Genomic DNA, 25,273 nt, shown 5'->3' with positions numbered 1-25,273 from the left:
TGAGAAAAAAAGGGGATGTGACGACAGGCTGTCCTCACTCAGGTCCGCACGACCTGGAGGGGGCGTGCCTTAAGTCCGGCTGGAAATCGGGAGAAATTCGGGAGAATGGTTGTCCCGGGAGATTTTCGGGAGAGGCGATGAAATTCGGGAGTCTCCCGGAAAATTCGGGAGGGTTGGCAAGTTTGGTGTCTCATGCACTGTAATGTCAGTGTCTCGTACACTGGATTTTTTTTTTTATCTCAGAATTAGTGTAAAGAAAATCTATATTCTAATAGAAAAAAATATGGAAACGCTTCATGAATTTGCATGTCATCCTTGCTACAGGGGCCATGCTAATCTTCTCTGTATCGTTCCAATTTTAGTATATGTGTTACCTAAGCAACACATTTTAGGAGAGTGGCACAATAAGTATAATAATACTGTTTTTTTAATGTACGTTACAAACACGGTGGCAGTGTTACGACATTTTCACCATAGAAATAAATAATTTATTGTTCATTGTTCTTTAACTTCATATTTCAGATCATGTTTTTGTTTTTGTGGAATCACGACCAGCAATGCTAACTCTGTTCCAAGTTCTAAATTAGAGCCGTCTGATTCGCTCTCACTGAGCCGTTGGACAAAGCTTCAAATTAACATAACAGAGCTGTGATTGGTCCAGCCCCTCTTGAGTCCGCCCCATAAAGGTGGTGTTGTCACGCCAATTTTCTTCCCCCTACAACCCCCCCCCCCCCAACACCCCCCCCCCATTTACTTCCGGGGCTGCGTCCAATAAAATCACAAAGTTGCCGGGGGTCCTTAACCGGCACGCGACTGTCCTGTATCGCGCCTGTACAAAAAAAAAAAACAATATTCGATTTCTTCAGATTCCAGCAGCTGTCAAAGACGAAGTCAAATTCAGACAACAACGACGGTAAGTTATTACTTAAAAATGTTTACGTTTAGTGTGTCAAAGTTTTGGGCTTTTTTTCATGAATAGCGTTAACGTTGTGGTGTGCGTTTTAACACGTTTAACACGAGGAGGAGAAGTGGGGTTGTATTCTTCGACACATTTAAACAATCAACGCAAATAAAACATTGTTTTGATCGTGTGTGTGCAAGTACTGTATGGTTTTACTTTGTAACGTTACTGTTGTGGTGTAACTTTTAGCATGAGGAGACATCAAGCAGCTTGCTGTGAGTGTTGTCTTCAATTCAACACGTTTAAACAACGAACGAAAAAAACACGTTTAATTGTGTGTGTGAAACGAAAAAAACATGTGTTAAATGTAACAGACATGTCTTATTTGTGATTAAATCGGCACAGGGAACAGTGTACGACTTTGTTTGTTTGGAGAACAAAAGGAATCCTAAGCTAAAATGGCTGCCATCATCCCCATCAAACTTTTTTTTCCCCCTCTACTCCTGTTGTTGCTGGTACTACACTACCACAAGTACTACTACTACTACAAATACAAGTACTACTACAAATACAAGTACTACTACTACTACACTACCACAAGTACTACTACTACAAATACAAGTACTACTACTACTACACTACCACAAGTACTACTACTACTACTACTACCACTACTACTACTACAAATACAACTACTACAAATACAAGTACTACTACTACAAATACTGCTACTACTACTACAAATACAAGTACTACTACTATACTACTACTACAAATACAAGTACTACTACAAATACAAGTACTACTACAATACAAGTACTACTACTACAAATACAAGTACTACTACTACTACTACTGTTGTGATTCTTCTGCCACTGGGAATATTTGTATATCATTGTTTACATGTAAACTACTAGAAGTACAACCATACATTTACAATGCATATAATTGACATGCTTAGTCAAAAACACATTAAAGGCCTACTGAAAGCCACTACTACCGACCACGCAGTCTGATAGTTTATATATCAACGATGAAATCTTAACATTGCAACACATGCCAATACGGCCGGGTTAACTTATAAATTGCAATTTTAAATTTCCCGCCACACTTCCGGTTGAAAACGTCTAGATATGATGACGTATGCGCGTGACGGAATCAGTTGATGCGGAAGTATTGGTACCCCATTGAATACAATACAAAAAAGCTCTGTTTTCATTTCAAAATTCCACAGTATTCTGGACATCTGTGTTGGTGAATCTTTTGCAATTTTTTTAATGAACAATGAAGACTGCAAAGAAGAAAGTTGTAGGTGGGATCAGTGTATTAGCGGCGGACTACAGCAACACAGCCAGGAGGACAGAGATGGATAGCAGACGCATTAGCCGGCGAATTCACCTTAACTTCCTCCGTCTCGCCGACCGCATCTGTGATCGGGTGAAGTCCTTCATCGCACCGTCGATCGCTGGAACGCAGGTGAGCACGGGTGTTGATGAGCAGATGAGGGCTGGCTGGCGTAGGTGGATAGCTAATGTTTTTAGCATAGCGCTGTGAGGTCCGGTTGCTAAGTTAGCTTCAATGTGGCGAAGTTGGTAGGGTGGCTGTGCCAGCAATCGGAGTGTTGCTGGTTACTGGGGTTCAATTCCCACCTTCTACCTTCCTAGTCACGTCCGTTGTGTCCTTGGGCAAGACACTTAACCCTTTGCCTCTGATGGCTGCTGGTTAGCGCCTTGCATGGCAGCTCCCGCCATCAGTGTGTGAATGTGTGTGTGAATGGGTAAATGTGGAAATACTGTCAAAGCGCTTTGAGTACCTTGAAGGTAGAAAAGCGCTATACAAGTATAACCCATTTATCATTTATTTATAATGGCGTCGTTAGCAACAGCATTGTTAACCTTCACCAGGCTGGAAAGCATTAACCGTGTATTTACATGTCCATGGTTTAATAGTATTGTTGATCTTCTGTCTATCCTTCCAGTCAGGGATTTTTTAAATTTTGTTTCTATATGCAGTTAAACACGATGCTATCACATTAGCTCCGTAGCTAAAGTGTTTCGTCGATTTATTGTCGTGGAGATAAAAGTCACTGTGAATGTCCATTTCGCGTTCTCGACTCTCATTTTCAAGAGGATTATAGTATCCGAGGTGGTTTAAAATATAAATCCGTGATCCACAATAGAAAAAGGAGAGAGTGTGGAATCCAATGAGCCAGCTTGTACCTAAGTTACGGTCAGAGCGAAAAAAGATAAGTCTTGCACTGCATCTAGTCCTTCACTCTAACGTTCCTCATCCACGAATCTGTCATCCTCGCTCAAATTAATGGGGTAATCGTCGCTTTCTCTGTCTGAATTTCTCTCGCTGCTGGTGTAAACAATAGGAAAATATGAGCATTCCTTCCCCCGGTGTCGTCACGCTACTTAAATGAATGAATGAATGATCTTTATTGTCATTGTGCATGTACAGGTACAGGTCCAACGAAATTTAGGTTGCTTCCCTAAGGTGCTTTGCATTTTTTTTTAAAAAAAAGAAGAAAACACAATATACAAAAACAACACAATATACACAATATGCAATATGGCCTAAGACCACTCTAAGAGGCAATGTAAAAAAAAACGAGACAGTAAAAAGTATAAAGTGACTAGTGAACTGACTAGAGAGGAGTAATGCTGGTTCCCAGTGTGCTGAGGGGGTGGGAGTCAGCATTTCCTACCTCCTATGCTGTGCAGGCATTTTATTTTGGATTAAAATATGTAAATAAATATGAGAATTATTGTCCAGTTGGCGTGTAATTGCTGATTGCACAGTCCCGGATCGTGATTGACCGGTGGCATGAGTTTTTATTTTTTTATTATTTTTTTATTTTTTTTACATTCCAGCTGCGTTTAGTGCAGTTATGGCCCGGGGGTAGAAACTGTTCTTGAGTCTATTTGTGCGGGTTTGCATGGTTCTGAAACGTCTGCCGGAAGGCAGCCGATCGCAATGGCTGTTGCCGGGGTGGGATGGGTCCTTGAGTATGTTGGCTGCCTTCTTCAGGCAGCGGGAGTTGTACAGTTCTTCCAGGGAGGGGAGGGGGCACCCGATGATTTTTTGGGCCGATTTGACGACCCTCTGGAGAGCTTTCCTCTCTGCTGCTGTGCAGCTGCAGAACCATACGCAGATGCAGTATGTGAGGATGCTCTCCACAGAACAGCGGTAGAAGGACACCAGTAGATCCTGTCTCAGGTGGAGATTCCTGAGTACTCTCAAGAAGTAGAGCCTCTGCTGTGCCCTCTTGACGATTGCCGTGGTGTTGGTCCTCCAGGACAGGTCCTCCTCCAGGTGAACTCCCAGGAAGCGTAGGTATGAGACTCTTTCCACACAGCCCCCGTCGATGTACAGGGGCTGTATGGTAGTTTTTCTCCTCCTGCTGTCCAAGATCACTTCCTGGGTCTTGAGCTGGTTCAGCTACAGGTTGTTCGCCCTGCTCAACACTGCCAGCTGCTCCACCTCGTCCCGGTATGCCGTCTCGTCTACCCCAGAGATGCAGCCCACCACCGTTGTCATCGGCAAACTTTATGATGTGATTGCCAGGGTGGGTGGCTGTGAAGTCGTGGGTGTAGAGTGAGTAGGGGCAAGGCTTTTTTTTATCAGATAGCAAAAGTTGCGATCTTTATCGTCGTTCTCTACTAAATCCTTTCAGCAAAAATATGGCAATATCGCGAAATGATCAAGTATGACACATAGAATGGATCTGCTATCCCCGTTTAAATAAAACAATTTCATTTCAGTAGGCTTTTAAATGCTGTTCCCCCGGATAAAGCAAAAAGATTTAACTAGATAGAATAACAACAATAACTGTGTTTATAAACGTGCATGTGACTTTATGCTTTGTTTTGGCAGACAATAGCTTCCTTGGAAACACAACATGGATTTTCACCCATTGTTTGTGTTTCATGGCTTCTGCACTGAGCTAACCCTGGAGCGTACGGCGGAGGCAACCAAGGTGGCGAAAAATAAGTAATCGATTACAACCGGCGAGCAAGTACACAGGTAACGTGGACGGGGGGTGGAAGCTTTGCTGCTGCGGCGGCCATGAAAATCCATTCCGGTCTCATTTGATGTCTAATTGTGTTCAGGAGAGCTTATTGGCATCCAGTACCTGTATGCGCAGACTGGCGCCGTGCTGCAGTCCCACGCCGTGGATGATCCGGACCAGCCTGATGACTCAGCTGACCTGAAAGACGAGCAGGAGGACGAAGACCAACTCGAGGATGATGAGGGTAACGATGACGTGCCAGTGGGAATCGAGCAGTATCCAGGTGACCGCCATTCCTTCCCTCCCGACAGAAGCCGGCAGAAGAAAAGGAAGAAGTAAGTGTCGTCTTTCTCCTGACTTACCTGACGATTTCGAACGTGAGTAATAAAGATCTGTTTTTTGACACAGGATGTGTTGGGTCCAGACGGGAACGGCGGATACCAGCATGTCTGTCGCTTGGCCACCGCCCTTGTTGCGCTGCGGCGCCAAATGTTTGTGCAACCTCGGCAGGAGAGGCATATTATCGAACTTTGGCAAAAGCTGACAGACGTAGACAAAGCTCCTCTCCGATTTTCCCAGGAGACTTACGGATCTCAGTGCCTCCCGGGGCAAATATTCTCCAATTTTCACCCTAACAACTAAATTAAGGGCATGCCGTGTTGGCACTGCATTTAATATCCTCTATAATAGGGATGTGCGTATCGATCCTGTGGTATCGATATATCGATACTCACACGCTACTCATTTGGCATCACTTTTCTGAAAAAAGTATCGATATAAACCAAAAAACGGCGTGTGGGGGGTGCAAGCATCACTTTCAGATGTTTTTGATGACTTACTTAACTTACTATGTGCTGGGACACCCCTGTACCTGGCAGAGTATAGAGCTGGCCCAGTCACGTGACAGGAGACAGCGAATGAGCGTCGTCAACGTGCAACACACACACAGCCAGCCGACAGCGATGCAGCCAGGCATATCCAGTGTTGTTAGTAATGTTTACTGAATTTTTTTGTTTAAATGATTATCCTAAATTCAAATAATTTCCACACAGGGTAATTTACTGTTAGTTGAAAATTGCTTGAGTATTTAAAACAAGATAAGAAAGAGATACAATTTGGAGATTCTTCATCTTTGCATTACAGTTTTATTTTTTTCCAAGAAAATCTTGAATATATGATTAAATGTGATTTTGGTTTTAATCTGTAACATGATTTCTTACATTTCGAAAACATTAGCCTATTTCATATTTCATTAATTGCTAATTATATCACAAACTTTAAAAAATAACTGCAGCTTCTTGCAATTCGGATTTGACTGTTAATTGGAAAGCCCTAATATTTAATTATTATTATATATAATATATAGTTATTATTATATATAATATTTAATTTATTTTTCATATTTATGTTATTTATTTTAATTTTACTTTTATTATATATTGACCATAATAAATGTGGTATAAATGGTCTGTATTTGTCTTGTGATTTGTCTTAAATAATAACAATAGTAATAATATTTTTGACTGACAAAAAATTGCCAATTAGAAATTATTGGTATCGGTATCGGTATCGATGAAAATGCAAGAAAAAGTATCGGTATCGTATCGAATCCTAAAAGTGTGGTATCGCCCATCCCTACTCTATAACCTGTACAACCAGCGTGCCAGCCCGGCCAGATGTTGTATGTAGCGCCTACTTGCACACGTGGGAGACAGCAAGGCATACTTGGTCAACAGCCACACAGCTTACACTGACGGTCGCCGTATAAAACAACTTTAACACTGTTACGTTACAAATATGCGCCACACTGTGAATCCACACCAAAAAAGAATGACAAACACATTTCTGGAAAACATCCGCACCGTAACACAACATAAACACAACAGAACGAATACCCAGAATCCCATTCAGCCCTAACTCTCCCGGTCTACACTATACACCCCCGCTACCACCAAACCCCCCCCCACACATCAACCCCCCTCCCCACCCCCCTCCGTGCGTCGGTTGAGGTGGGCGGGGTTTGGTGGTAGCGGGAGTGTATAGTGTAGACCGGGATAGTCAGGGCTGCATGGGATTCTGGGTATTTGTTTTGTTGTGTTTATGTTGTGTTACGGTGCGGATGTTCTCCCGAAATGTGTTTGTCATTCTTTTTTGGTGTGGGTTCACAGTGTGGCGCATATTTGTAACGTAACAGTGTTAAAGTTGTTTTATACGGCTACCGTCAGTGTAAGCTGTGTGGCTGTTGACCAAGTATGCCTTTCTGTCTCCTACATATGCAAGCAGAAGTAGCATTCAACATGTGACTAAATAAGGACGCTGCTTGGGCAGGCTATAGAGGGTGCTAAAGTCAGTGTCATCATGCCCTAAATTTCGGGTGTCTCCCTGAAAAATTGGGAGGGTTGGCAAGTATGACGCTGTCAAGCTATCATGTAAAATTCTCGGGCCGCACTAACATTCAGTTGTCATATTAAGATGCGGGCTGGGGCGCGTGTCTGAGACCCCTGGTTAAAACATAGCACAAAGCAATAAAAGCTTTGTATGCAGTGTTATTTCATTTTAAATTTCAAAAGAGTTTCGTGGCTCCCATTGTTTTCTTTAATTTGTGAAACTCGTCAAAATGGCTCTTTGAGTGATAAAGGTTGCCGACCGCTGGCCGAGGTGGTATTATGGACATCGACGACCTCAAGCGAACCGAGACATTCAAGTGCAAACTCTGTGGAAACGAGACCTCCTCCAACACGAACATTATTGTTTTTGCACTTTTTGGCTTCTTATTAAATAACTTTTTTAAATAGATTCAATCTTGCACATGGAAAGTTTAAAGGCCTACTGAAACCCACTACTACCGACCACGCAGTCTGATAGTTTATATATCAATGATGAAATCTTAACATTATAACACATGCCAATACGGCCGGGTTAACTTATAAAGTGACATTTTAAATTTGCCGCTAAACTTCCGGTTCGAAACGCCTTTGAGGATGACGTATGCGTGTGACGTAGCCCGGCGAACACGGGTATGCCTTCCACATTGAAGCCGATACGAAAAAGCTCTGTTTTCATTTCATAATTCCACAGTATTCTGGACATCTGTGTTCGTGAATCTGTTTCAATCATGTTCATTGCATTATGGAGAAGGAAGCCAAGCAAGCAAAGAAGAAAGTTGTCGGTGCGAAATGGACGTATTTTTCGAACGTAGTCAGCCACAACAGTACACAGCCGGCGCTTCTTTGTTTACATTCCCGAAAGATGCAGTCAAGATGGAAGAACTCGGATAACAGAGACTCTAACCAGGAGGACTTTTGATTTGGATACACAGACGCCTGTAGAGAACTGGGACAACACAGACTCTTACCAGGATTACTTTGATTTGGATGACAAAGACGCAGACGTGCTACTGTGAGTATGCAGCTTTGGCTTTTTTTTGCGTATGTACGTAACTTTTTTAAAATATATAAGCTTTATGAACCTTGGGTTAGGTGAACGGTCTTTTGGGCTGAGTGATTGTGTGTGTTGATCATGTGTTTGAATTGTATTGGCGTGTTCTATGGAGCTAGGAGCTAGCAGAGGAGCTAGGAGCTAGCATAACACGTACCGTACCGTACGTGCGCGTCAAGTACGTAACTTTTTAAAAATATATAAGCTTTATGAACCTTGGGTTAGGTGAACGGTCTTTTGGGCTGAGTGATTGTGTGTGTTGATCAGGTGTTTGAATTGTATTGGCGTGTTCTATGGAGCTAGGAGCTAGCAGAGGAGCTAGGAGCTAGCATAACAAACACGCAGGTGTTATTATGCAGGATTAATTTGTGGCATATTAAATATAAGCCTGGTTGTGTTGTGGCTAATAGAGTATATATATGTCTTGTGTTTATTTACTGTTGTAGTCATTCCCAGCTGAATATCAGGTCACCCCCGGCTCTCACAGCATCTTCCCTATCTGAATAGCTTCAACTCCCCACTAGTCCTTCACTTGCACTTTACTCATCCACAAATCTTTCATCCTCGCTCAAATTAATGGGGAAATTGTCGCTTTCTCGGTCCGAATCTCTCTCACTTCATGCGGCCATCATTGTAAACAATAGGGAACTTTGCGTATATGTTCAACTGACTACGTCACGCTACTTCCGGTAGGTGCAAGCCTTTTTTTTATCAGATACCAAAAGTTGCAATCTTTATCGTCGTTGTTCTATACTAAATCCTTTCAGCAAAAATATGGCAATATCGCAAAATGATCAAGTATGACACATAGAATAGATCTGCTATCCCCGTTTAAATAAAAAAAATTCATTTCAGTAGGCCTTTAAGTGTGGGCTTTAGTTGATATAACACTCCCGTCAGGGGGTGCATTCTACGGCGGGGGTGCATTATCCAGCACAACAGCGGCGCATGGACTTCATTTATAAGTAAAGGTAAGACCATAATAAAGTTTTTTTAATTAAATGTGCTTTCTTGTGTGCTACAGTTTGTATGTGTAAAGTTAAAGTTAAGTTAAAGTACCAATGATTGTCACACACACACTAGGTGTAATGAAATGTTTCCTCTGCATTTGACCCATCCCCTTGTTCACCCCCTGGGAGGTGAGGGGAGCAGTGGGCAGCAGCGGCGCCGCGCCCGGGAATAATTTTTGGTGATTTAACCCCCAATTCCAACCCTTGATGCTGAGTGCCAAGCAGGGAAGAATGCTGGTATGAGCTTTTAAACACAACCCGTTAACTGCTGCCAATCAAATGGTGAATAAGATACTCTTTAGGGTTCATATAATTGTAAATCTGACTGTGATGAAGTCAGTGCCTCACCAGCCATGAACCTCACCGCACGTCACTGATTATATATATATATATATATATATATATATATATATATATATATATATATATATATATATATATATATATATATATATATATATATATATATATATATATATATACTTCATCATTCTATAATATTACATTATATTTATATAGAATTCTACACAGTGCTGAAAGACATTTTAGAAAACAGAAAATAAGAAAATAACTAAATTAAAAAGATTTATGGAATCAAACCTTCTCTGTGCCTTGTGATGGAATTACAAAGTTGCCAATGTTTTTCAGGGCTTGGAAAATAAATCGTTGGTCAGTGTTATATTAATAATATTTGTTTTATAGCATTATTGTGTCAGTTGTAATTAGAGATGTCCGATAATATCGGACTGCCGATATTATCGGCCTATAAATGCTTTAAAATGTGGTGTCGGAAATTGTCGGTATCGGTTTCACAAAGTAAAATGTATGACTTTTTAAAACGCCGCTGTACGGAGTGGTACACGGACGTAGGGAGAAGTACAGAGCGCCTATAAACCTTAAAGGCACTGCCTTTGCGTTCCGGCCCAGTCACATAATATCTACGGCTTTTCACACACACACAAGTGAATGCAAATGCATACTTGGTCAACAGCCATACAGGTCACACTGAGGGCGGCGTATAAACAACTTTAACACTGTTACAAATATGTGCCACACTGTGAACCCACACCAAACAAGAATGACAAACACATTACAGGAGAACATCCGCACCGTAACACAACATAAACACAACAGAACAAATACCCAGAACCCCTTGCAGCACTAGCTCTTCCGGGACGCTACAATATACACCGCCCTCCCAACCCTGCCCACCTCAACCTCCTCATTCTCTCTCACGGAGAGCATGTCCCAAATTCCAAGCTGCTGTTTTGAGGCATGTTAAAAAAAAGAATGCACTTTGTGACTTCAATAATAAATATGGCAGTGCCATGTTGGCATTTTCAGTTGATCTATTTTGTAAAACCTTGTTACATTGTTTAATGCATCCAGCGGGGTATCACAACAAAATTAGGCATAATAATGTGTTAATTCCACGACTGTATATATCGGTATCGGTTGATATCGGAATCTGTAATTAAGAGTTGGACAATATCGGATATCGGCAAAAAAGCCATTATCGGACATCTCTAGTTGTAATCTAAGTCAGTGTTAAGAAAAATGACAAATAAAGTCTCGGCTGATATCCAGAATACAAGCACAAATCATACAATAGCTAACTAACTCAGCCAGCTGCAGAAACTGACAACAATGTCGCTGGTAGGCATAAATGCAGTACAATAATCTTCGATTCCCAAACTATAACCAATAAATGTTCCCTCTTACATGTGAAAAGTAATCCCCCGTGACCGGTTTTCCACGGTCCACCGATTTGCACAAGAACACGTCGCACAATACTCTGCCATCGTGTTCTTTCTGCTGCTCAAAGAGGAGTAGAAGACCGGTTCAAGATGGCGGCCGACCTTCCTGCGCCCAGCACCCAATGCGGCATCTATTCATGGGAGTAATCTATTCATGTGTGACGTCTACGGCTCAGGCTGGAAGGCGAAAAAGAGCAAGATGGCGGAGTGAGCGACGTGGCTTTTTCAGGGAAGTTTCGCATTTGCGGTCTTACAGATATATAGACTCAAATACAGCATCAGATATCGCAGGATTTGTCTTTTCCAAAGCCCGTGGAACGGAAGTCGGGTTTGGAGCGATGGAGTGTTATCTGAAGTGAAGATTGAAGACGTGATAGAAGATGGACGACTACTGCTATGCTAAGATGGCGACGTCCGCTAAAAGAGAACATGAAAGAGAATCAGCGCCACCAACTTCCAGCAAATCACCAACGGAGATAAAGACGAAAGATGAAGGTGAGTGTGTTAAAGTTTCCAACAACGTATTTTTGAAAAGAGCGGTGACGAGAAATTATCCGACTTTTTTTAACAATGTTGCAATTAAAAAAAAAAAAAAAGTTCTTAAATTGCATAAAGTCAAAATCTCATTATATTTTCATTCTTCGAACGTGGACATTTATTTTTTCAATAACTTGGGACTAAATACATTGCCATCTGATAGCAACATAACCTAAAGAAGCACATTTTTGGGACAAGGTTTTAAAGATTTGTTGAGAATTTGTTTGTCACTCTTATTATTATGCACAACATTGATTTATCTATTTTGATCAATTATTAAAAAGCAAATGTAATATAATGGTTGTGCTGATGCCTTGAGAAATTGCGCTCGACATCATACTTGCCAACCTTGAGACCTCCAATATCGGGGGTGGGGGGGGGGGGGGCGTGGTTATTTACAGCTAGAATTCACCAACTCGAGTATTTCATATATGTATATATATGTATGTATGTATATATATATATATGTATGTATGTATGTATGTATATATATATATATATATGTATGTGTGTGTGTATGTATGTATGTATGTATGTATATATGTATATGTATATATATGCAGTGGGGCAAAAAAGTATTTAGTCAGCCACCCATTGACAATCAATGGGTGGCTGACTAAATACTTTTTTGCCCCACTGTATATATATATGTTTGTATATATGTATATGTATATATATGTATATATATATATATATATATATATATATATATATATATATATATGTATATGTATATATATGTATATGTATATATATATATGTATATATATGTATGTATATATGTGTATATATGTATGTATATATATGTATATATATATGTATATATATATACATATATATATATATGTATATGTATATACATATATATATATATGTATATATATATATATGTATATATATATATGTATATATATATATATGCATATATATATATATATATATATATATATATATATATATATATATATATATATATATATATATATATATATATATATATATATAGTGGGGCAAAAAAGTATTTAGTCAGCCACCCATTGACTATCAATGGGTGGCTGACTAAATACTTTTTTGCCCCACTGTATATATATATATATGTGTGTAAAATACTTGACTTTCAGTGAATTCTAGCTATATATATATATATTTATTTTATTTACATATAAATAAAAGAAATACTTGAATTTAAGTGTTCCGGTGGCTATCCATTAGATGGCAGTATTGTCCTGTTTAACTTCTCCGTTCATGATGAGTATATCATTTCGGCCACCGTGTTCAATGGAGAAGTCTGTTCTACAAAATGTACAGGCAGCATACCCCTTCCCCTTCGAACTGTCCTGGATGAACTGAAATTCTTATTTCCATTCGTTTTGGAACTTGCAAGCGTATTTCTTCATCTTGCTCGTCGACGGCATCGCCATGTCTGTAATTTCCTCGTTCTTCTGCTTCGTCTCCTTGTTGTGTGCGCAGTTGTGCACTCTACTCTCTAAAAGCCCTAGATGTTATGACGTCATTGGGCAGGCAAGCTGTTTATATTGTGAGAAAGCGGACGTGAGAACAGGCTGTCCCCACTCAGTCTCAGGTCCGCATTGAGCTGGAGGGGGCGTGGCCTCCAGCTCCGGCTGAATACCGGGAGTTTGTCGGGAGAAAATCACTGCCGGGAGGTTGTCGGGAGAGGCGCTGAATACCGGGATTCTCCCGCTAAAAACGGGAGGGTTGGCAAGTATGGGTTGTGCTGATGCCTTGAGAGACTGTGCTAGACATTAAGTTGACAGCTTCGGCTTTTAGCTCGATGCCTAGCGCTCTCATCCAGAAGAGTCCGGATCGAGCCCAGGGTAGGATGCAGCAAGGACCAATCAGGTTACACTTAGTGTCTGTCAACTGGTGATAGTACATGTCTTTAGAGTTTTGCGTGTCAGTAAACATCCCATTTATGTTGGTGTTGTTTAGGCAATAAGGGGACAAATACACCCAGAACCAGAATGAGATGTGAGATAGCACACCTTAAATTGCCCATAGACAGATGGAGGACTGCAGGATTTAATGTAGGTCCTGATGACAGAAGGAGGTACAGTATTGTGTGTCAGGGGTCTAGCGACAGGAACAAAATTTGCAGGCACAACCGAGACTTGCAGACACCTACAGTATGCTTAAGCAACGGAGCTGACGTAAACAATACGGGGTCTCTCCAATCCAATCCAGTCCACTTTATTTATACTGTATAGCACAATGTGAAAAACAAAAGTTTCACTAAGTGCTGCACAGTCGTTAAAATATAGGAACAATTAATGTACCAGTAGAGTGGAAAAACGAGTTGACTTTACATGCTTAAAGGCCTACTGAAATGAATTTTTTTTATTTGAACGGGAATAGCAGATCCATTCTATGTGTCATACTTGATCATTTCGTGATATTGCCATATTTTTGCTGAAAGGATTTAGTAGAGAAAATCGACGATAAAGTTCGCAACTTTTGCTCGCTGATAAAAAAAACTCTTGCCCCTACCGGAAGTAGCGTGACGTCACAAGCGGTAGTGCTGCTCACAATTCCCCGTTGTTTACAATGGAGCGAGAGATATTCGGAGCGAGAAAGCGACGATTACCCCATTAATTTGAGCGAAGTTGAAAGATTCGTGGATGAGGAACGTTAGAGTGACGGACTAGAATGCATTTCAAGAGATATCTTTTTTCGCTCTGACTGTAACTTAGGTACAAGCTGGCTCATTGGATTCCACACTCTCTCCTTTTTCTATTGTGGATCACGGATTTGTATTTTAAACCACCTCGGATACTATATCCTCTTGAAAATGAGAGTCGAGAACGCGAAATGGACATTCACAGTGACTTTTATCTCCACGACAATTCATCGACGAAGCTCTTTAGCATGAGCTAACGTGATAGCATCTGTCTCAAATGCAGATAGAAACAAAATAAATAAATCCCTGACTGGAAGGATAGACAGAAGATCAACAATACTACTATCAGGAGACACCGAACCAAACACTGGACATGTAACTACACGGTTAATGCTGTGCCGCCTGTCGAAGCCTGGCAATGCTGTTGCTAACGACGCTAACTTAGCAACGGGACCTCGTCAGAGCTATGATAAAAACATTAGCGCTCCACCTACGCCAGCCAGCCCTCATCTGCTCATCAACACCCGTGCTCACCTGCCTTCCAGCGATCGGCGATGCGGTCGGCGGCCCGGAGACGTAGGAAGTCAAGGTGAGGTCGCCGGCACTAGCGTCTGCTATACAACAAAGTCCTCCTTGTTGTGTTGCTACAGCCAGCCGCTAATACACCGATCCCACCTACAACGTTCTTCTTTGCAGCCTCCATTGTTAATTAAACAAATTGCAAAAGATTCACCAACACAGATGTCCAGAATACTGTGGAATTTTGTCGAAGAAAACAGAGCTCTGTGTATTGTGTCCAAACACTTCTGTGGACCTCGCGACGTCACGCGCATACGTCATCCTCCAAAGGCGTTTTGAACCGGAAGTTCCCCGGGAAATTTAAAATTGCACTTTATAAGTTAACTCGGCCGTATTGGCATGTGTTGCAATGTTAAGATTTCATCATTGATATATAAACTATCAGACTGCGTGGTCGGCAGTAGTGGCTTTCAGTAGGCCTTTAATTGTTTCATTGTATCCAATAAACCATATGCAATTGCTGTATATTTACAATCCGCAAAATATATGAAAATTCCGTCTAAACATTACGTCACTGTAATAACGCTTCTGCACTCTGACCATGTTATTAGATCAGTCATACTGGGAATACGAAACAATTGGAAAGACATGTGCTGTTTATCATTCACAATCCTTATCAGAATCAGCTTTATTGTCATTACGCAGGGTAACAAGATTGAGGCCATTCCATACAGTGCGATGTGTGCATGCAAGAAAACAATGTGTAAATATATAAACATATATAAAATATAGAAGTGCAAAGAAAGGTGTGGAAGAGAACAGTGTACACTCTATACACTCTGTACAATGTACACTCTATACAGAGAAGGCAGTTATGAGGCACAATGGGGCAGTCCCGTTCAGGGTGGTCATGGCCCTGGGGAAGAAGCTGTTCTTTAGCCTGTTTGTCCTGGTTTTATGTAAGACAAGAACACATGTTTGGCTTTTTTTAATGCATTCTAAGTTGTAAATAAAAAGCAAACAATTGAGTGAACAGATGGAGTGTCCTCTATTGCTATTGTTGACTCAATGAGCCGGCGGATGCTCTTGGTTCGTCTGAAACTTGCTAAAAGTCAATTCTACAGTATAATTCAGTGTTTTTCAACCTTTTTTGAGCCAAGGCACATTTTTTGCGTTGAAAAAATCCGGAGGCACACCACCAGCAGAAGTAATTAAAAAACAAAACTCAGTTGACAGTAAAAAGTCGTCGCAATTGTTGGATATGACTTTAAAGCATAACTAAGCATGCATCACTATAGCTCTTGTCTCAAAGTATGTGTACTGTCACCACTTGTCACATCACATCATGACTTATTTTGAGTTTGGTGGTGTTTTCCTGTGTGTAGTGTTTTAGTTCTTGTCTTGCGCTCCTATTTTGGTGGCTTTTTCTCTTTTTTGGTATTTTTATGTAAAAAGTAAAGTTAAAGTACCAATGATTGTCACACACACACACTAGGTGTGGTGAAATTTGTCCTCTGCATTTGTTCACCCGCTGGGAGTTGAGGGGAGCAGTGGGCAGCAGCGGTGGCCCCGCCCGGGAATCATTTTTGGTGATTTAACCCCGAATTCCAACCCTTGATGCTGAGTGCCAAGCAGGGAGGTAATGGGTCCCATTTTTATAGTCTTTGGTATGACTCGGCCGGGGTTTGAACTCACAACCTACCGATCTCAGGGTGGACACTCTAACCACTAGGCCACTGTAGCAGTTTCATGTCTTTCTTTGAGCGATATTTCCCGCATCTACTTTCTTTTAGCAATCAAGAATATTTCAGTTGATTGTATCCTTCTTTGTGGGGACGATTATCATGTCATGCTTGGATGTACTTTGTGGACGCCGTCTTTGCACCACAGTAAGTCTTTGCTGTCGTCCAGCATTCTGTTTTTGTTTACTTTTTAGCCAGTTCGGTTTTAGTTTTGTTCTGCATAGCCTTCCCTAAGCTTCAATGCCTTTTCTTAGGGGCACTCAGCTTTTGTTTATTTTTGGTTTAAACATTAGACACCTTTTTACCTGCACACTGCCTCCTGCTGTTTCCGACATCTACAAAGCAATTAGCTACCGGCTGCCACCTACTGATATGGAAGAGTATTACACGGTTACTCTGCCGAGCTCTAGACAGCACCGACACTCAACAACAACACATAATATGCAAACTATAATTATTGGTTTGCAAAAAATATTTTTAACCCAAATAGGTGAAATCAGATAATTTCCCACAGCACACCAGACTGTATCTCACGGCACACTAGTGTGCCGCGGCACAGTGGTTGAAAACACTGGTATAATTAATGCATCTCTCACCTGGTAGTAGACACATGTGGCCATGGACAGACAGGCTGACCAACTTTCACGTCCCCCAAGATGGCGAAAAAGACACAAAAACACGCTAGTTGCGGCATATTTTTTAACCCTTCGTGAGGATTCTGTTCGAGTCTTCATCTAAACGGAATTATGTGAGCGTCCCGTCGGTTGGCATCCCAGCGAGAGTGGAGATTGTGCAGTAAGTGTTTGTTTTATTATGGTTAGTTTGTATGTATATTAGCACCTAGCAATGATGCTGATGCTATAGTTTTTCAATAAAGCTGCATCCCTTTAGCTCTCGCCTTCTAAAACTTATCGCTCATCTTCTTTGTGTTCGGGCTCAAAAATATAAGGTTCTGGATTATAATTTTTCCCGAAGTAATCAAAGTCTGTTTGATTAGCATTGTTGTTGATGGGGAAGGGATCTGTGGTTCGACATTTTTAGAATACCTTTGTTCCCTCAAACATTTAAGCCAGGAACACCAAGCTTTAAAGTACAAATTTGTTTTGTCTGTGCTTCTTGAGCAAAGTAGTTTTGACCAGGAAGGTCATATAACAAGTTAATTATTTCTGGCTGCTTTTTAAATATGCTTTTTTCTATACCGTTGCAACTAGGAACATATCTATTCACACAAAGTTTATGTCTTCATCATTTTCAAGCGCATCCATCTCCCTCGCCTTGTTTATTTGATAGAATCGTGTAAATTACAACTCGACACGCTGTCATGAACGCTTCCTCATCAACACATTATTGTCTCAAATACATGCATCTCTCTAAAATATACCGCTATAATTCGTAATATCGGTTTATTGCCCAGCCCTAATTCACAAATTCCTTGTCTACTGTTATTACTGACCATTTCATTGTCTTCCCCATTGCTATGAATAGCAGCCCGCCATTAAAAGTAGTTTTTCGGAAAATCCGTCGTTTTGTTAAGGTTTGTGGGTGAAGCTGGACTCTTCTTTGCACACGCTCGGAGCAAATTATTTTCAGTTGAAAGCACATTTTCACGAATGGTAAAAAAAGCAAGGCACTTTTTGTCAGGTTCAAACACTGATGACATCTATTAAACAAGACAAGAAGCAAGGAATTAAACAGAGACATAATTAAATTAGGCTCAATTGAGGAAAAACATCTGGGCTGTACTCTTGTACAGTCTCCACCACGCTCTGACGTAAGATTGTACGCCTCCTCTTTTATTTGGACTTTCCCTGATTACGTGGCAACAGCTGTTTCTAAGGGAGGGGGGTCGTAAACAGCCATCGCCTTTGATTACAAAACAGTTCAAAGAAAAGGTCGTAAAACAGTTCAAAGAAAAGGTGCCTGGAGCTTGCGCGAGGTCCTGCTTCCAAACCGCTTTGTAGATCTCGGGTCAAGACAAAATCTTCCTGTGGATTACAATAGAAGAAAGAAACTGACGCCCTCATGTCGCTTCCCATCCTACAAAGTGGAATTTTACAAGCATTTTGCTTGGTAAGATCAAAGACAGCTTTTGTCCTCTCGCAGGGCGAGCTGAACTCAATGTAACACAAAATTTTGTGATAACTTAGATACAATTATTCTGACACTTTTTACCTCAGATGAGGCTGAAAGTTTGTGTCGTGACTTGCAACCAACACCAGAGCGTTTTCTTCATATATTGACCTACAAATTATTGCCATTGTTTTTTGGCGACCAAATTAACCACTGATCTAATGACAATACATAACAATAATGGACGTATACATTTTCAAATCCAATCAACTTGTAATTCCCGTATATTTTAACATTGTATTTGAAATGTAACCTTTTAAAAACCAAGGTAAGTAAAACAAAAAAATAGTACAAATGAAATATAGTCTGTAAGTAAACTGTTACACTTGAGTAAACATCACAGCCAAAAGCAATACATTAGTTATTATTTCTGTTACGAGGGGTTCTGGGAACCCTCAAATATACGCAACCAAAAAAGTAAACAAACTTGGCTAAATCCAGATATTCTGACCAAAATGATCATGGTTATCATTATTATCCTGGTATTGTTGAATGTGCTCAAAAAGTACCTATACACACACTATAACTCTATTAACCAAGTTGTAATTTTTTTAATAATTAAAATAAATGGCAACACAACATTCCTTTTTGGCAGAGGAAACATCAAATATTGTTCTGGCTTCATAAGGGCCATATTATTTTTATTTGTTTAAACATATTTAAATATGTTTATCTTCTTCCAATTTAAATTATAGAGGATGATCAGTTGTTTCACTTCTGGTTTATGTGACATCACGTTGAGTTCACTTCCTGTTGAAAATATCTCGTCTCCGTCTGTTTCAACTTGACACTGTCGAGTTTATCGATCACTTTGTGCAAAAACAGCACATCCTTTATGTGTGATGTGAATACTGTAGCTCAGTTGATTAGACAGTAATGTGTTTGTACAAGTTTAGATTGGGGAATGACGTTTCGTAATGGGGAATAATGTCAGAATAATTGTATCTAAGTTATCACAAAACTTTGTGTTGCCATGAGTTCCCGGCGAGAAGACAAAAGCTGTCTTTGATCCTACCAAGAAGAAGGCTTGTAAAACTCCACTGTGTAGGATGGGAAGCAACATGAAGGTGTTCTGTGTCTTTGATGTATTGTAATCCACAGAAAGATTTTGTCTTGACCCGAGAAGGAAGCAGGACCAGACTCCCCTCCAGGCGACCTTTTCTTTGAACTGTTTTACGACCTTTTCTTTGAACTGTTTTGTAATCAAAGGTGATGGCTGTTTACGACCCCCGTCCCTTTAGAAACAGCTGGTGCCATGTAATCAGGGAAAGTCCAAATAAAAGAGGAGGCGTACAATCTTTCGTCAGAGCGTAGTGACACTGTACAAGGGTACAGATGTACGCGTTTCTCCTCACTAGGCCAAATTTAATTCTGTCTCTGTTTGATTCCTTGCTTCTTGTGTTGTTTAATAGATGTCATCAGTGTTTGAACCTGACAGGGAATAACGTTAATGTCTGTTGTTTGCATGTTAGTATTTAAGCTAGCAAGCTAGGGCCAGTCCGTCAGTCCGTATCAAAGTGCAGTTATTAAGGATGGTTTTGCGACCATTTTAATTTTATACGGTAATACTAGCTGTCGAGGATATCTGTAATACAATTATATACATGGAGTCTATTAGATTGATATAAATGTCAGGAGTAAATAAATAATTAATACAATACCAGTTTTGTTTTTGATTTTTAACTTAAATTATATTTGGGGTTTTGTTTAGCACTTTGCCTGTCCTTGCTATTAAATGGACACAAGTTTAATAGTTATTTTTTATTTTTGTACAGCCTAATGAGCAGCCTAGTTGCAGTATAATTAAATATTTATGAATAAATTAGCCATTTTTTTTGTTTGTAAGCACATGCCTAAAAATATCCCGAGCTGCATTCAAAAGTTAGTCAGTTTATAATCTGATTTGTCGACTAATCGGTAAAATAGACGATAACTAGTCGACTAATAAAATAGTCGTGAGTTGCAGGCCTACTCTATATCTGGGGTTCTTATAATTTTTGACCTCGGGTCGCAACTTTTCCACAACAGAGGGGCCCACTAAAATATTATAAATAACAATGAAAAATATATATTTTTTTACATATATTTATGTGGCGCTAAAATAAATAAACTAAAAAAGTTATATATAACAGTAAATATTTTTCTTAACTAAACCATCAATAAAATTAAAGTTCAAACGGAAATACAGCTTCACCACTTTAGTCTTATTTCTTGTGCTTAAAAAAACTCCTGTATGACTTTTGCTCCAGACTTCGGTTTATTTGGCATTGTCATTACTGCCACAAGTGGTGGAAAACTGTATTACAACTGAGTTGTTGCTGTGCTATTTCTTTATGTATTTATTTGTTACATGTTATTAATTGTTTTCTATTAGATTTCAACTGCACCTAACAGAGTAGCCACTTGTATTTACATAATGCTTTATGCTTGATGTCAATAAAGTGTTTGATTCCATCGATTGCAATTGCACAGAAAATTAAGTTTCTTGCTACCTCAATGTAAACAAATATATATATATATTTTCCGAAAATAATAAACATTTTACAAAAAAAAAAATACATTGTATGAATTTAACGATGAACGATATAGTGATAGTATTACCGTTTAGAACTAAAATTATCGTAAAACCATGATTGATAACCACACTAAACTCATACTTTTTGAACTGCACATTCACCGGAGAAGCAAGCTACAGCCAGATCGCCAGCTAACTTAAATGCTAACATGAATATAGGAGACATTAACGTCTTTCTCCAATAAGAAACAATATACTAAACTTATATAAAGACTTTACTGTCTGAGCAACTAAGATAGTTTATTGTGCATATTGAACCAACAACCTGGGCTCTCTTACCACAAAGTGATTGGTTTATACTTGAAACAATAATGACAACAGGAAATCGAGTGAAGGGCCCCAAACACCCGTTTCTATTTTATCATTAACAACACTAAAACCTTTATGAATTAAAATGAAAGAAGATAAACAAATTAACACTAAAATGAAAATAATATGGCTTTTAAAAAGTAAGGTTTATTATGCCAAGAAAGCATATTGTGGGTCTATTTATTTAATATTTGTTTATAAAACCTGGTTAAAAGATTTCAGTCAGTATATAAGTACTTTTTGAGCACATTCAACAATACCGTGATGATAATAACATGATAATTTTTGGTCACAATAACCATAATAGGAAATGTTCATATCTTTACATCCCTATTATATTGTTAGATAAAGTATATATCATGTTCCCCCCTTGCTAGTTTGAAGTATCTTAATGTCCACGGAAACAGATGTTTTCTGCCAAGTCATGTAAACATTGATCCGTCATTCTGGCAAGGCACTAAATGAATGGCAATTAAACACTACACACACATACAGTGCATACAAGTAAGTGTGTATAGTGAGTTCAAGGAGAAACATGTCATGGATCATGTCTGGACTTAAGTGTATTTGTGTTGTTTGTGTCCTGCAGACGTCCAGCAGCTGATTGGTCATCCAGAAGAACTTCCCCCTCAGTCGGGGGCGAGCTCCATTTTGAAGCAGGAGATCCCACAACCACCCCGCATTAAAAAGGAAGAGGAGGAACTCTGGATCACTCAGGATGGAAAGTATCTTCTAGGACCGCAGGAGGATAATCTCACCAAGTTGCCACTGACTGTTGTCTCTGTGAAGATTAAAGATGATGAAGAGAAACCGCAACCAGACAACCTCTTAGCGCCACTATCAGATAGTGAGGCTGAAGACGAGGTTGAAGTAACTTTGAGCAGCGATACAGACGGTGAAAGTGATATGAGGACTCACACTGACAACAAACACTCTGAATGCTCTAAAAACAAGAGCGATAAAAATAGCTGTTCAGCTTCTTTAAAAAGGTTTACTAGAAAGAGTGATTTGACCAAACAAATGAGAACACCCACAGGAGACAAAACATATAATTGTTTAGTTTGTAACAAAAGCTTTTCCCAAAAAAGCAATTTGACAGAGCACATGAGAACGCACACTGGAGAAAAACCATTTAATTGTTCGGTTTGCGGTAAAAGCTTTACTCTAAAAATTAATTTGACTCAACACATGAGAACACACACAGGAGAAAAACCATTTACTTGTTCAGTTTGTGGTAAAAGCTTTTCTCTAAAAGCGAATTTGACTCAACACATGAGAACGCACACAGGAGAAAAACCATTTAATTGTTCATTCTGCAGTAAAAGCTTTTCCCAAAAGAATGGTTTGACTGAACACCTGAAAACCCACACGGGAGAAAAACCATTTATGTGTTCAGTTTGCGGTAAAAGCTTTTCTCAAAATAGCAGCTTGACCGAGCACAAAAGAACACACATAGGAGAAAAAACGTTTAATTGTACAGTTTGTTGTAAAACATTTACTAACAAAAGCTATTTGACTCAACATATGAGAACGCACACTGGTCAAAAAACATATAGTTGCTTAGTTTGTGGTAAAGGCTTTTGTCGAAACGGCGAATTGACTCGACACATGATAACACACACAGGAGAAAAAACACTTAATTGTTCAGTTTGTGGTAAAAGCTTTTGTCGAAGTGGGGATTTGTTAAAACACATGAGAACACACACAGGAGAAAAACCATTTAATTGTACAGTTTGTGGTAAAACCTTTTCTCAACAGAACAGTTTGACCGACCACGTAAGAACACACACGAGAGAAAAACCGTTTAGTTGCTCAGTGTGTGGCAATAGCTTTTCTCAAAAGTGTAGTTTGGTACGACACATGAGAACACATTAAGTTGTTCAGTTTGCGGTGAAAAATTCCATCATAATGCAGAGGCTATTAGACATATTAGAACTCACACAGGAGAATAGTCAATCAGCTGTGGGTTTTTTTTTTGTCCTATACTTCTCAAATGTGTTGACATCCACCAAAGCCCAGGACCTCCTCACAATAAGTTGTCTGATTATTTTACAAATATCCATTGTCGATGTACAAAGTGGGATTAAATGGAGCATAATCTAATCTATTTATGATCCTGCTTCTTCTGTGTATCTGAAACTAAAGCGTAATATAGACGATTTTTGTAGTGCTTGGTTACTCCTTCTTCAGACGAGACAGAGCTGATGAGTCTTGCTGGGAAGGAATTGTAGTCTTCTTCAGTGATGCTTTTGCTGCTTTCAGAATGTCTGACTTTGAACCCCAACAACATAAATTTTAAACTACACCTTCCAGGTCGCCTGGTGTTCATGTTTTGTGTCTACAGACCAACATCAGATGATGACTCAGTGTACAAAAAAAAAACTCCTCAAGTTCTCTCAAACATACATTTTTGTCCCATAAATGTTGTTATAAAACTGCTTTCTCCTGACTCTTCAAAGACTAAAGGCCCTTAAGGGATTTGGACAATTGCACTGGAAAACTGTGTGCTGGATCTTTCCGCAGTACTTGTCAAGCTCTTCCAGATTTCCCAAGACACAAAGACAATTCCGTCCTTCTGGAAATTTGCCCATGTGATTGATAGCCGAACCTAAGAACGGAAAGAAAGCAACATCTGTTGAACTACAGTTGAGGCCAAAATTAGTAGCCCCCATTGTGAAATTAGACAAAACTCTTGATTACTCTCTGGAAATAACCACATTAACAGCAAGTGTTTATACTGCATTTGTTTCCAAAATAATATATATTATATTATATTATGTTTGTTTTGATTATTGTATTGCTAAACTGAATTGAAACAAGAAAGGGAAAAATTAGACGTTCAAAATTATTAACCACCTTGGCAATTAATAGTAGATAGTGTACCCTTTCTAATCCACAACTGACAACAACCTCTTAGTACAGGCCTGGGCAATCATTTTGACTCTGGGGGCCAAATTTAGAGAAAAAAATGTGTCTGGGGGCCAGTATATCTATGTATGTATATATATATATATATATATATATATATATATATATATATGTGTATATATATATATATATATATATATATATATATATATATATATATATATATATATATATATATATATATATATGTGTGTATATATATATATATATATATATGTATATATATATATGTGTGTATATATATACATATATATATATATATATGTATATATATATATATATATATATATATATATATATACACACATATATATATATATACATATATATATATATATATATGTGTGTATATATATACATATATACAGTGGGGCAAAAAAGTATTTAGTCAGCCACCCATTGATTGTCAATGGGTGGCTCACTAAATACTTTTTTGCCCCACTGTATATACATATATACATATATATACATACATACATACATATATATATATATATAAGCTGTGAAAATGTGTTTTACAGTATGTGTGCTTGGGTCCTATTTTTAGTAACATCAATACAACAATAATGTCTGATTGAATGCTAAAAACGTTATGACAGACCGCCTTTAAAAAAACGGAATGGAGTTTTATATATTTTTACTGAATGAGACATCCAAAATGTACATGAAAATAAAGAATGTGGTATTTACAATATTAACTATGAACGATAAAACACTGAATATTGACAACATGAACGTTACACCCCCTCTCGATCGACATATTTTACAATCAAGCTA

General features: G+C 39.1%; 1 protein-coding gene and 1 non-coding gene across 2 annotated transcripts; one reads left to right on the top strand and one right to left on the bottom strand.

Annotated features, from left to right (window-relative positions):
• Positions 1–278: 278 nt before the first annotated feature.
• LOC133633017 (U6 spliceosomal RNA) lies at positions 279–385 on the bottom strand. The gene has a single exon (XR_009821754.1). It is a non-coding gene; the product is annotated as a U6 spliceosomal RNA (small nuclear RNA).
• Positions 386–11,293: 10,908 nt separating this feature from the next.
• LOC133632397 (zinc finger protein OZF-like) lies at positions 11,294–23,845 on the top strand. Its single transcript, XM_062024802.1, has 2 exons — positions 11,294–11,616; positions 22,158–23,845. The coding sequence occupies exons 1-2, from the start codon at positions 11,502–11,504 to the stop codon at positions 23,441–23,443; spliced, it is 1,401 nt and encodes a 466-aa protein (XP_061880786.1). The 5' UTR covers positions 11,294–11,501; the 3' UTR covers positions 23,444–23,845.
• The last annotated feature ends 1,428 nt before the right edge of the window (positions 23,846–25,273 follow it).

Source organism: Entelurus aequoreus, linkage group LG17 (assembly GCF_033978785.1).
Source record: "Entelurus aequoreus isolate RoL-2023_Sb linkage group LG17, RoL_Eaeq_v1.1, whole genome shotgun sequence".
In the NCBI taxonomy this organism is placed as follows: domain Eukaryota; kingdom Metazoa; phylum Chordata; class Actinopteri; order Syngnathiformes; family Syngnathidae; genus Entelurus; species Entelurus aequoreus.
Note: the sequence above shows the minus strand (reverse complement) of the source record. Positions and strands in the feature narration are given on the sequence as shown.

Coding starts and splice junctions, on each gene's coding strand:
- LOC133632397 (XM_062024802.1), top strand. CDS start 11,502: ATGGACGACTACTGCTATGCTAAGATGGCGACGTCCGCTAAAAGAGAA. Junction 11,617..22,157: donor GATAAAGACGAAAGATGAAG/GTGAGTGTGTTA, acceptor TGTGTCCTGCAG/ACGTCCAGCAGCTGATTGGT.